The 11,888-nt window shown below is 31.5% G+C and overlaps 3 protein-coding genes and 1 long non-coding RNA gene across 5 annotated transcripts; 2 read left to right on the top strand and 2 right to left on the bottom strand.

Annotated features, from left to right (window-relative positions):
- Window positions 1-587: 587 nt before the first annotated feature.
- LOC112538863 (uncharacterized) lies at window positions 588-1,923 on the bottom strand. The gene is made up of 2 exons (XR_003082256.2): window positions 1,786-1,923; window positions 588-1,363 (listed from the first exon to the last, which is right to left on the bottom strand). It is a non-coding gene; the product is annotated as an uncharacterized LOC112538863 (long non-coding RNA).
- A 126-nt stretch (window positions 1,924-2,049) lies between these two features.
- Window positions 2,050-2,945, top strand: LOC107362824 (uncharacterized). Its single transcript, XM_015929959.3, has 3 exons — window positions 2,050-2,130; window positions 2,256-2,467; window positions 2,527-2,945. The coding sequence occupies exons 1-3, from the start codon at window positions 2,119-2,121 to the stop codon at window positions 2,531-2,533; spliced, it is 231 nt and encodes a 76-aa protein (XP_015785445.1). The 5' UTR covers window positions 2,050-2,118; the 3' UTR covers window positions 2,534-2,945.
- A 1,594-nt stretch (window positions 2,946-4,539) lies between these two features.
- On the bottom strand, window positions 4,540-7,441 carry LOC107362686 (succinate dehydrogenase assembly factor 4, mitochondrial). 2 transcript variants are annotated; one of them, XM_089266569.1, is made up of 6 exons: window positions 7,020-7,441; window positions 6,577-6,944; window positions 5,444-5,485; window positions 5,247-5,367; window positions 5,113-5,175; window positions 4,540-4,902 (listed from the first exon to the last, which is right to left on the bottom strand). In XM_089266569.1, exons 3-6 carry the CDS (start codon window positions 5,453-5,455, stop codon window positions 4,871-4,873), a joined length of 228 nt encoding a protein of 75 aa, XP_089122695.1. In that variant the 5' UTR covers window positions 5,456-5,485; window positions 6,577-6,944; window positions 7,020-7,441; the 3' UTR covers window positions 4,540-4,870. The 2 variants fall into 2 exon arrangements, with proteins under 2 accessions (XP_089122695.1, XP_089122694.1); XM_089266568.1 differs by lacking the exons at window positions 4,540-4,902; window positions 5,113-5,175; window positions 5,247-5,367; window positions 5,444-5,485 and having other exon boundaries at window positions 6,754-6,944.
- A 2,012-nt stretch (window positions 7,442-9,453) lies between these two features.
- LOC107362685 (uncharacterized) lies at window positions 9,454-10,460 on the top strand. The gene is made up of 4 exons (XM_015929795.3): window positions 9,454-9,537; window positions 9,633-9,753; window positions 9,829-9,918; window positions 10,107-10,460. The coding sequence occupies exons 1-4, from the start codon at window positions 9,526-9,528 to the stop codon at window positions 10,136-10,138; spliced, it is 255 nt and encodes an 84-aa protein (XP_015785281.1). The 5' UTR covers window positions 9,454-9,525; the 3' UTR covers window positions 10,139-10,460.
- The last annotated feature ends 1,428 nt before the right edge of the window (window positions 10,461-11,888 follow it).

The following is an 11,888-nucleotide window of genomic DNA, read 5'->3' as shown; positions in this document are numbered from 1 at the left end:
AGGAAGATTGTAAATAACTTAAATCGTATTGAATCTACTTTTGTAAGTAAAATCTGGTTGAGTGGACGCCAAATTAATTAAAAGCAACTTTTTGTAAAATTAAATATCTCTTTAATTTTATCCCTTTTTTCAAATTGAATTGCATCAAAATTTCAGATCGTTTATCTAAAGGAAAACTGAATCTCGTTGAAATTGTATTAAACCTTTATTCTTTACCCAAATCAACATGAATTATAATTGTTTACAATTAAGTTTAGGCTAAATTTGTCATTTAAATGTCACGTTTTCCAAGTCAACCAAGATTTAAATCAAACAAAATTGATAATAATGTCAATTGGATTCATGGTTAGATTATGTTATGGTTAAGAAATTGTTCAGGTCAATTATTCCTTAATCAGCCAAAAATCAACCTAAAAATCACAGTTTAAGACTGTCACTAGAACTGTCTAAATTGTCTAAAATTACCACCAAACTCTCAATGTCAACCCTTGAGGTTTCAAATTTGTAGGCCAATATCTCATTTGTGTACAAAGGTATTGCATTGAATTTCATCTCACGTTCAGATCAAAACAACAATTTAAATGAGATTAATTTTAGCAATAGACTGAAAATGACAATTGTTTACCAGAAAAAAAGTAACACAGTTACAATCAGATTTAACCTGTTTTTTGAGTCTCATTGAACATTCAATATGCTTTTCAATAGCAGGCTACAGACAACAAAGATATTACAATTTCATGTGACAAAAATTTACTAATCACTTGTTGAGCAATTCAAATTGACAATTGTTGCATCTAATTGGTTATGTATTACAATTACAAGAGTTATAAATAATAGCTAAATAGACAATTCTTTGATAATAAGAGCTATGGGACGCACATACACAAATTGTATTATTTGTGGTTAGGTTAATTGACGCTCTTTATAATCAAAATGATTATGACAGACTTTAAATTATAATATAAATGTGAATGGCGGAAGCAGATTTTCTTGATTCCCCATTCAATTGGCAGTAATTAAGGGTTAATAGATTTTTGGTGCCAAGTTAAAGTTGACAATCAAACGGAACAGTTGATTTGAGGAAAACCCATTTTGATGGATCCATGGTGAGTTTGCTGGTGTTTGGCCAATCTAATTAGTTACACCTTTGCTTGCTATTAATTAATTATTTTCAATAAACAATGAATCCAATTGTGTGAATCCAATTCAATGTCAAGATGGCTACACGTATAATAAGGCATTTACATCAAACATTGAACTTGAAATGAAGATCGGAAATAGCCATGATGAATCGCCATTTAGATGATGCTGGTTAATGCTATTAATGACGTAGATTGTGTTCATCAAGATAATCAGTATCTACCTGCAAGGACAAGAAAAAAGTGAATCAAATTGTTGTAATTAAAATGAATTTACACTTGTTGGTTAATGTTAATGTGACCTTCTTTAAGTATATTGGTTTCTTTCAACGCTTTCAACCTTTTGCTTGCTTACAGTTAAACTTTTACTTTCTTGAGGCTTTCCAGGTCAAAAGGTATTATTAATATTGGTATTATATCAACAACAATTAAAGTAATCAAACTAAGCTTTACTCTAATACGGGTTTTCCCTTCCTGAGTTAACTTCACTCTCATTAAACTTTACTGTCTATTTTTTTGTTCACCAAATTTCACTATTTCAATGTTTTTTTCAGTTGTAAGTCAATACAATCAACTTATGTAATCTCACACCAACTATACTTTAATTTATAAGCGTTAGTGTATATATATAAATGACTAAATTTACCTTCATCTTAAATATCCTTGGTTAGTTTTGGTATTACCTTTAGAAAATTGATTGACCTTTACCTCTGCTGGTTGCAATTTTTCAGTGTATTTTTCTTGATTACCTCTCGTTGGTTTTTCTACAACAATTTGACGGTCAACAGGTTTCCTTGATTATAATTACCATCCTTCGTTAATATTTTTCACTGTGGTCACATAATATATTTGGTTCCCTCCAAATTTGAAATAAATAGCAACCACTTTGCAGTTTCCATCATCAGTCAACGTTTAATTCATCAGCTCAACACTTTTGTTTTTACAACTCGACATTACCACGTTCAACACAACATTCAAAATGAAATTCTTGGTTAGTATAAACCATAGTGTGATAAAGTGTTGTTTCATTGATTTACCATACTGGATTAACTCGTTCAGCTCATTTGTTTGTTTTGGTTAATTCAATTTTCTGTTTGTTTACCTCTTTTCTCCTAGGCAACCATCGTTTGTTTCATTGTTACCCTTACCATTGGATTTGTATCTTGTGATTATTATGGCACTGGTTTTCCAGCTGGTGGTTATGGACCTGAGCTAATCCGGTACAAAAAGGTTCCTTTCCCATATCGATCAGGACGAAACACTGGCTATGGTGGTTATGGATATGGCGGTGGTTACCCATTAGGAGGAGGATATCCATTAAATGACGGGTATGAAGGTTCATCTTATAATAATCATTCTGGTACTTATCGTTCTCCTGGTCTTTTAGGTATTAGAATCAATGGATTGACATCTTGGCTTAGAAGACCTTCCAATGGTAAAGGACTTGTAGAGAGGATTTTGGGATAACGCATATGATATAAAACAATTTAAAATACATTTGTAATCTATTTGGTGGTGCTTACGCTTTGCATTGCTTCGCTATCAACAACAATGGGGACTGGTTGCTTAAACACGCTTCTATGGTCGCTTTTTTCATCTATTTACCTCGCCAATAATTTGATTTTAAATTAAGCCAGCTTTCATTGCTTTATTTACAGAAAACAAATCACCAAAAATCACAACAACAACCACCAGAATAATGTTAATTATCTTCATCTATGCCAACCAAAACTCTTTAAATTTGTTATTTTCATAATCTTTCTCTTAAATGATTATACTTTTCTATTAAAGTAATTTTAAAAACAATTCTTTACATTGAATTATTTCAATTTATTTCATTTTAAGTCATTTGAATATTTTTTCATGATATTTTGGTAATTTTTCTTGTTTACAATTTTAAAGTAGACCATTTGTTATTAATGAATGGTCCCTGTTAACCGCTTTTTTAGTTGGGTTTACTTTCTGGTTTCGCGCTTTTTACTGAATCGAGTTTACATTAACAAGTTATCTAAATTATCTGTTTGTTTTGTTTTGATTGATTTACACCCATTACTACGTTTATTTGTCTTGTTTTTGTGTATCTGTCTTTTATTAATATAACTGTTTGAATATGCCAAAGCGTAAAAACATATTTGGTAGTCTTGGAGACTCTGATAGTGGCAGTGAATATAATTTGTCAGATGATGATGATTTCGCTCCTAAAGCCAAGAAGAAGGAAAAGCCCAAAAAAGAGAAGAAGGATAAGAAGGACAAGAAAAAGAAAGCAACTCCAAAAAAGGAGAAAAATTCTGATGGTGTCAAGAAGATGAAAGTCAATAATGATGATAGCATCATTGTATTGGATGACGACAGTGGACCAGGTGAAGTTTATTCAGTTAAGGAGACTAGTTTGTCGTCTCCTAACGATAAAAGCTTGAAAGTTACTCTTGAAAGATTGTCACCAGACTGCGTTAATAAATTAGTCAACAAACAAATAATGGATGAACCAAACAAAAAGCTTGATGAGATAAGTCAAGGTAAAAAAGAAACTAATCATATTGCTACTCAACAAGAGAAAGAGAAAAAACCAAAGGATAAAAATGTCGATGAAAATAAATATGCTGCTAATGACATTCAAGATTCAACAAAAAAGGGAAAAGAAGTTAATTTCGCAGGATCTGAGTCATTACAAGAAACTCCTAAAGCTGTCAAAACTTGTAAGAAAACTGAACCAGTTGAAACCGACAACAATGAAAAATCAAATGACAATGAAAAGGTAACCTCTTCAATGCGAAATCTACGGGAGACTAAAGCTCGAAAGAATCATGTAAAATTCAATCCTTTACAGTATGTAGAACCCGTAAAGACTCCTCCACTTGCTATTAAAGTTGGATTATCCAGGCATAGCAGACCAAAGAAATCATTGCATCCTCTTCTTTCTCGAACATCATTATAAAAATTCATGGTCAATACCTATTGTAAAATTTTTGTGTACTACAATTCAACTGATATTTTTGTTAATGATTTATACTGGAAATAAAAATCATTACCTTTGAACGAGAACTAGTTTTGAAATAGCTAGCCCTGAAAGTCATTTAGAGCTTTAAAGCCTTAACGATTCTATGATTTTGATAAATGTTTTTCTTCCCTACAAAGGTGCTTAACTTTACGATTTCTAGATTAAAATTGAAATCAACAATTTACCCGAATACAAATTGTTTTATATGACCAAGACATTGAGGAAGCTCGAATATTTTCACCCTGAATCAGTCAACCGCGCAACCGATGCTAATTTTTGTATCATTGAATTAATTTATAATCGTTGAACATTCAATTATTAACATTTACCAATTGAAATTTATTCAACCGCACTACCTGTTAATTTAAAAATTGATTGTGATAATAAATTAATAGACAAATGTTTGAAGATTTTATTGTGAAATTTATTTTGTCATCATCGAAAATTACTTTCTTACAAATCAATAAACATAAAAGAGAAGCTGAACAACTGATATGAATCCTTGTTGAGTAAAGAAATTTGGCAATCTGAAGTAGATATTGTTGATGAATAAGGTTATATTTTGCTTGAATTAATTTTTGAACTGAGATACTGTTGAGCTCGCCGAAAAATCGGTCTCAGTGGATAAATTAATGTGTTTGAAAAAGGCTGACATCTTTTGTGATTTCTGAAATGGTATTTGCAATCAATGAAAAGTAAGATTGAAGAGGACGAAATGCTTTAAATTTGGCGATTACCATCCATAACGATATCTGTAAGGATAACCTGAGAAATATAAAAAACAAAGTTAGTGTTAAAATGACGATCATGTGGGTTGATAGCAATTTATCAAGATTATTGTTTACTTATTGATGACACAAGGAAAGACTTAAAGGTTGTCATAAATGTGTTGAATGCTTGAAGCACAATTTGATAAAAATTGATAGGTCAGTAAACAATTATCTTGTAAACAACTTCAATGTAACATCAACTAACCATGACCGTAGCCACCATATCCGTATGATCGACCATAGTAAGGCCTGTATCCATATCCATGTCCTGTATAATAGAGACAATTAAATACAGTTAGTAAAACATTCCAAATTAAAATCATTGATTCATGAACTAACCGTATGATGGGTATCCATAGCTTCGGTGTCCGTAATATCCATGTGGTCGTCTGTATCCATAACCATAACCGAAAGCAGCAATGGTTCCAACCAAGGCACAGATGATGAGGATTGCGAGGATCTAATTGAACAAAACAAGAATAAATGATTGTCAATATTCACAGTTAAAACAGATCAATATTAAAGTCTGAACTTACAGTCTTGTTCATTTTGCTGTTGAGTTTTGAGTTGATTTTGGACTGAAAAAATAAGCGTTTGTAACGAGTTTAACACAAGTTAACTGACACTGTCTTTGGTTGTAAAGTGAATTGTACAAAGTCAATCGACTGACTTTTTATAGACGGGTAAGAAAAGGTAATTTTGTGTGCAAAATAAGAAAGTAAAGTGACCCTCAAAATTTTAAGACGCAAAGACGTAAAGAAGGACGGTTAAACATGAGAAAGATAAACCCGCCTTCTGAATGGGACAGGTAAAGATTCATATCATGATTTCCTTTGCTGTGTGTAAATGCATATAGGGATATACCAGGACACCAATATGCTCATGAAAGTTGTGAGGTTCACTGCGAATTGAAATATAATTAATTGGTCCAATAATGTTAATATAAAAAGAAGGTATGATTAAAAAATTGTATTGATGGTTTTGAAAGACGATGTAACTCCGATTTAACCTTCAACAGGACAATTTCATTGGATATCTTTATCGTCATCAATATCTTCTTCGTCTTCTTCTGAACTAATTTCAACATTAAAATCTCTTAAGGCAATTAAAAGACATTGAGAAAAAAATAATCTTCACAGAAACAATAAATTATTGATTGTCCCCTTCAGTTAATCATTTGATCGTCCTCAAAATGCTATCATTTAAAGAAACATTTTTAATATTTTTGGTGTAAAAATATTAATTTTTTTTCAATTTTTTTCTCTTTTTTTCGCACAAATAAATGATTAAATAGTTTCAATCACTTTTAATTTCATCGCTGATTTCCCGTTGATAGGTAAACAACATTGAACGGAAATGTAGATGTAATTATTGTTGATAAAAAAATAGTGTAAACCAGTAAATTGTAATTATTATACGATTAGTCTAAAGTTGCTGGTTAAATGGCTTAACCTCTAATGTGTAACTAAATGATTGTCAACGATAAGAAGCACAAAAAATGAAATATCATTGATATAATTATTGGTGAATCCAGGAGGTAAAATTAAATAGCTTTGAAACTTGAAAAGTGAAAATTTGTAGAAATACAAAAAGTCCAAAATTTTCGGTTTTCCAGGTCAGGGTCAAGCTGTTTAAAATGTATTAATATTGATTAGCCTTATAATCTTACCTAATATTTGGCCAACATTTCTTGGACAAACCTGCTAACTGAACCATGAAACCACCGCAGTTAGAGGTAACAATTTAAACTAAATTAGGTAGGAAACTTTTACTTTTGCCTCTCATTATTGTCAAATCATCATCATTGGATTCCAACTCCGGTAAACAAGATAGACTGCACTTGTTGTTAATCTGGAATTATTTTTGTTTAATTAAGATTACCAAGTTTAGATACAATATTTGTCTGAAAAACTGTGAGTTAATGATGCTTTCTAGGTTATCCTTGATCTTGGTGTATTTTAATCCATTGTATGACAAAATTTCATCAATTCAAGTCCAGAATTATTAATCTTGGTGAGCCAACAGGAAGATTTCAGTCTAAAAGTAATGTTAGATAAATCAATTATATACACAATTTTATTGGATGATTTTATTAAGAAATGACTTTCTTACCTTTAATAAATTAGCAAAGATATTTTTTGACCTTCAGCCTAAAAGTCAGAAACACGACCTTTCCTTTCCCAATCACCAAACCTGGTAGGCTCAGGGCCAACAGGTCCACCAATTTCACCTGTATTTGGATTCTTTCCATCGGGGAATGGAGCATAAGCCTTACTTGTTGCCTCGGAATCCTTAATCACGACAGGAGATTCTTTATCGTTCACTTTTTTAGGCTGTCTATCCAATCTACCAAGAGGTGTATTAGGATCAGGATCATCAATTGTTGAAGATGGTTTTCCAAAATATCTCACATTTGAAGCAACTCGTGTTACAATTAAACGACATCCTTTGTTAACCAACATTTTAATTAAATTGAAATAATAATAAATAAACAATACGATGTTTAGGTAATCTACTAATATTATCAGATGACAAAAAACAGCTGAATGAATTGGTTGCTAGGAGATTAGGTAAATAATAACTATGGGCATTCAATTCGGCTCATAGAGTAACAATAATAGCAAGTTATGTTTATTGTCATCGGTAAACTTTTATTGACTTCTGAACGGTTTAATAGCTAGAATTATTATATTATTACATATTTCATATCTACAATTTAGTTTAAAATTTGAAGAAACCAACATCACCAAGTCTATCTTTCAACAGTGATTTTGGATAACCGACAAGGATTGGTACAACAAATCTGATTTCTGCAGTTTTCACCCATTTTTTGGTAGGAGCAAGACCCTCTAGGCGGTATTCCTAAATGCTCATCAGATAAAACAGCGACATCAGGAGTTTGATAATGTTTGGCATAAAGTTCGTGTCCTTCATAAAAGAAATGATACATGACCAGGCCCAGACAAAAGCGCTTAGTGCAATAGTGTAAAATTTGTCTTCCTTTCCTTCATCCCACAATCTATTCCATCTAGGATCACGGTATACAGTAGATCTGTTTTGAAGGAAATAAAACATCACAAGTATTAACAAAATGATAAAGATCAGAGTCCAAGAAAATAAATAGCAAAGGTCTCATAACCTGTGGGGAAAGAGTTTGGGACTAATCAGTTTGATCGTTTTTCTCGGAATTCCTTTCAGCTAGAAGTTCAGATTTTCTTCTACATTGATTTAGAACTTGAAACAGTGAAATATAAAATTTTCAGGTCAGTCCGATTTCGGCTTCATTGTTTCACATCGTTGCAAAATTAGGTTTGAAAATTGACAATTCAAGATTTTTCTTAACAAACCAAGAGAAAGCTAGTCAGGCTCTAGTGAAAAATTACATCGCATTTAATTTTTCTAGATCCTAAAAATAAGATCAAGTTTTCACAAGATCTTGAATTGAATTATATCAGCACTTATCTTCAACCTTCATTAATCTATTTCCGAAGAAAAAATGAAAAATCTTTGAATAATCTGAAGTGTATTAAATAATTATTCCCGAACTTTTTCCCCACAGGTTAACCTTTTATTTTACTTTTTTAATTGTTATCAAATAACAGATAATAATAATTTTCATAGGTTTTTCTATCAACCATGGATTTTAAATGGGAAAGCTCCATCGGCCTGAATCCAAAGCGTGAAAATGAAGTTAGAATGTGAATTTACAAAGCAAAAATGGCCAAGAGCGGCAAGTTGAATGACAAGTTGATAGGTAATTATTAACCCTGCATCCAAAAGCCCCTAATGCATTTATTAAATCACCTGTAAATATTACATTTAGACAACATCAAGTCGATTCTCTTTGATCAAACAATTATGACAATAATTATAGTTGCCTTTAAATCACCTTCCACCTTACAAAACGTTTTATCAAAGCAGCGAAACAAAATTTCTTATTGAACTCTCGATCCTATCAAAAACGCTATCACGTATCTACAATCAGATTAATTACTCTCTAATTGTAAAGCTTGTTACATGCTCTTGTACAACTAAACATATCCGTTGAGACGCAAATCTTTCATTTCAATCTTTACCTGACATTGTTGATACAAATATGTATACAATGAATTTATTACAATGATATTGATTTGAATAATTGTTTACATAAATTAAGGAAAGTGTCAATAATTTATTCACGATATTGCAATCTAAAAATGTCCTTTACGTTATTTCAAAATGCGGTTTGTACTGTTAAAGATGGGATCATCGAGGACAACAATGAACCAATTTTTGAAAAAAACAGTATTGTCAACATTTAGCTGGTTATTATTTAATAAATCGAGGATAATTCACTTCCCTCGATAACTAATCTAACACTAATGTTGAACTTCCAAGCAAATAATCATGAATCTTTATCTTGAGGCGGGTTTATCTCCAACTGTCCTTGTCTTTGCGTCTTAAATTTTGAGGGTCACTTTACTTTTCTCATTTTGCACACTAAATACCTTTTCTTACCCGTCTATAAATAGTCAGTGAATTGACTTTGGCTAATTCATTCTACCACCAAAGACAGTTTCAGTAACTTGTGCTAACTACCATTTCTCAGTCCAAAATCAACTCACAACTCAACAGCAAAATGAACAAGACTGTAAGTTCATTACTGACTTTTGCCTATTTTCAACTGTGATTGTGAATATTGACATTATTTTTACTGATTTACTCTTGTTTCACTGTTACCATTAGATCCTTTCAATCCTCATCATCTGTGCCTTGGTTGGAACCATTGTAGCTCTCGGCCATGGTTATGGATATGGACGACCAAATGGATATTATGGACACAGAAGCTATGGATATCCATCATACGGTTAGTTTATTAATCAGCTTCTGATTTCAATTTGGAATGTTTCTCTAACTGTATTTAATGATCGCCATTATACAGGCTACTATGGATACAGACCTCACTATGGTCGATATGGTGGTTATGGAGGTCATGGAGGCTACGGAGGCTATGGTGGTGGTTACGGCCATGGTTAGTTGACTTGTTTACAAGATATTATTTGTTGATATAATTATGCTCTAAGCGTACATCGAATTAACGTTAATTTGTTAATCTTTCCTTGTGTCATCAGAAAAGTTAACAATAATCTTGATAAATTGTTATCAACCCACATAATCATCATTTTAACTCTTATTTTTCTCTCTACCATCTTTCCTCAGGTTATCCTTACAGACATGGTTATGGATATTGATTGCCATGTTAAATCGTTTTCATCTTCTTCCAGGCTTTTCTAAATCTCACCTGTAACTCCTGAACGTGCATCAAAACATCAGTTTCACTTGAATCAACAGATTTTTTAAGACTAAATTATAAAAGACTCAAGACTCCAATATTAGAATATATTTTTTTACTAGAAAATTTCTGTTCCTTAAAGTGCCTTCAGGCAAACCTTTGCTCAAACACATGATGCTGTGATTTTCATTAATCAAAAAGTCCCATTGAATTGTACGCCAGCATAAAAAAGCTTTATTTTTGAAGATTATTTAAATAAAAGAAAAATTGAAATCAAAAAACTCTTTTCTCACATTTAATTGTTTAATTGTCCACAAATCAAACCAGTAAACTTGATTGATCCACATTTAAAAGTCTTTTCAATGAAACCCAAATATTGGTTACCAGAAAACATTAGGTTCAATAACCATTTGTTTGTTGGTTTTGTTAATTTATTTACTCAAGTGAATCCATTTGTAGTTGACTCACAATACAATTTACAGTCTTGATAGTCAATTCAAAAAATAATCAATCTTATCAACCATGGATAGTTCATTGAAAAAAAATCATAGAACTGTTAACAAAGCAAATCATGGAAACATATGTTTATCCCACAATTGTAAAGCCAAAAAGTGGTGTTCAATTAAATGTTTATTTCACAAATTACCTTCAATTTTTCACTTTCACTGACATTATTCAATGACAATAATTTCAATCAAATGTACAAATTGATAAAGGAAATGCATAAAGCTGCTTATAAATCATCAGCAATTTACAAATTGTCATCCACTTCAATAAATTCTGGTGATAACCAGGCAAGCAAAAATTTATAACCAACGAATTGAAGTATTCAGTGATTAAATCAATGGTACGATTTTTGCACCAATTGTCAAAGCTTCTATCCAAGTCAAGCTTAAATCACTTTCCATGTTATACAATGCTTTAGACTTTTCACTTGATAATGAACTTGAATGTTGACTTCATTTTGATCTTCAACCATAATCATATTATTTAATAACTCTCATCTCTGGTGTTCTGGTATTATTTCCCATGGAGAGTTGACAGGTAATTATCGCTTTATTAACATTTGTGAGAAAAGTTGTTGGACAATTAGAGCTTTTGTTGTTGATAGACATTGTTTGGAAAGGGAAATTTGCTTGAGAGCCGCTTTTGAGGCACAATTTTGTTGAATAATTTGGATAAAATTTGGTCCAAACTAGATTTAAATTTGCTTCAATTGAGCAAGTTCAGTTGAACTGAGACATTATCTGTATTAAACGACATTTTGATTGCCAGGATTGTTTGTAAAGCCATTGAGTGGTCGACTCATTTACTGATTAGATGCCAGTAGAATGTTAATTTCAATTCATTTCTCGCTCTCCTTTTGAATCTAGATTAGTCATTGAGACTGAAAGGATGAAGTATTGCAAGAAAGGCTAGAAATTTCTTGGAAATAAGCAATTAATTTTATGTCTACAAATCAATTTTATCAAATTGGTTGATTAAATTCGCTTGAATCCAACATTTTCAATTCGTCTCTCCTCTTATCTTGAACAGATTTTCATAATAACTGTAAACTAATCACTTCAATGGTTCAACGTTTCAATGTTGAGACGATTAAGCATCTGGTTAAACATTGAACATCAATTGTTGGTGCTATTTACAATTATGCCATCAATGAAATGATGAAGTAGCGAAAAGAGTTGAACATTTCTTGAAATGAACAATTA

This window comes from Tetranychus urticae, chromosome 1, assembly GCF_039701765.1.
Source record: "Tetranychus urticae isolate SD_2017Ah chromosome 1, NJAU_TeUrti_SD_1.0, whole genome shotgun sequence".
NCBI classification, from domain to species: Eukaryota; Metazoa; Arthropoda; class Arachnida; order Trombidiformes; family Tetranychidae; genus Tetranychus; species Tetranychus urticae.
This window is presented reverse-complemented; position numbering and strand designations above follow the sequence as displayed.

Coding starts and splice junctions, on each gene's coding strand:
- LOC107362686 (XM_089266568.1), bottom strand. CDS start 7,369: ATGTTGGTTAACAAAGGATGTCGTTTAATTGTAACACGAGTTGCTTCA.
- LOC107362685 (XM_015929795.3), top strand. Junction 9,754..9,828: donor CTATGGATATCCATCATACG/GTTAGTTTATTA, acceptor GCCATTATACAG/GCTACTATGGATACAGACCT. Junction 9,919..10,106: donor TGGTGGTGGTTACGGCCATG/GTTAGTTGACTT, acceptor ATCTTTCCTCAG/GTTATCCTTACAGACATGGT.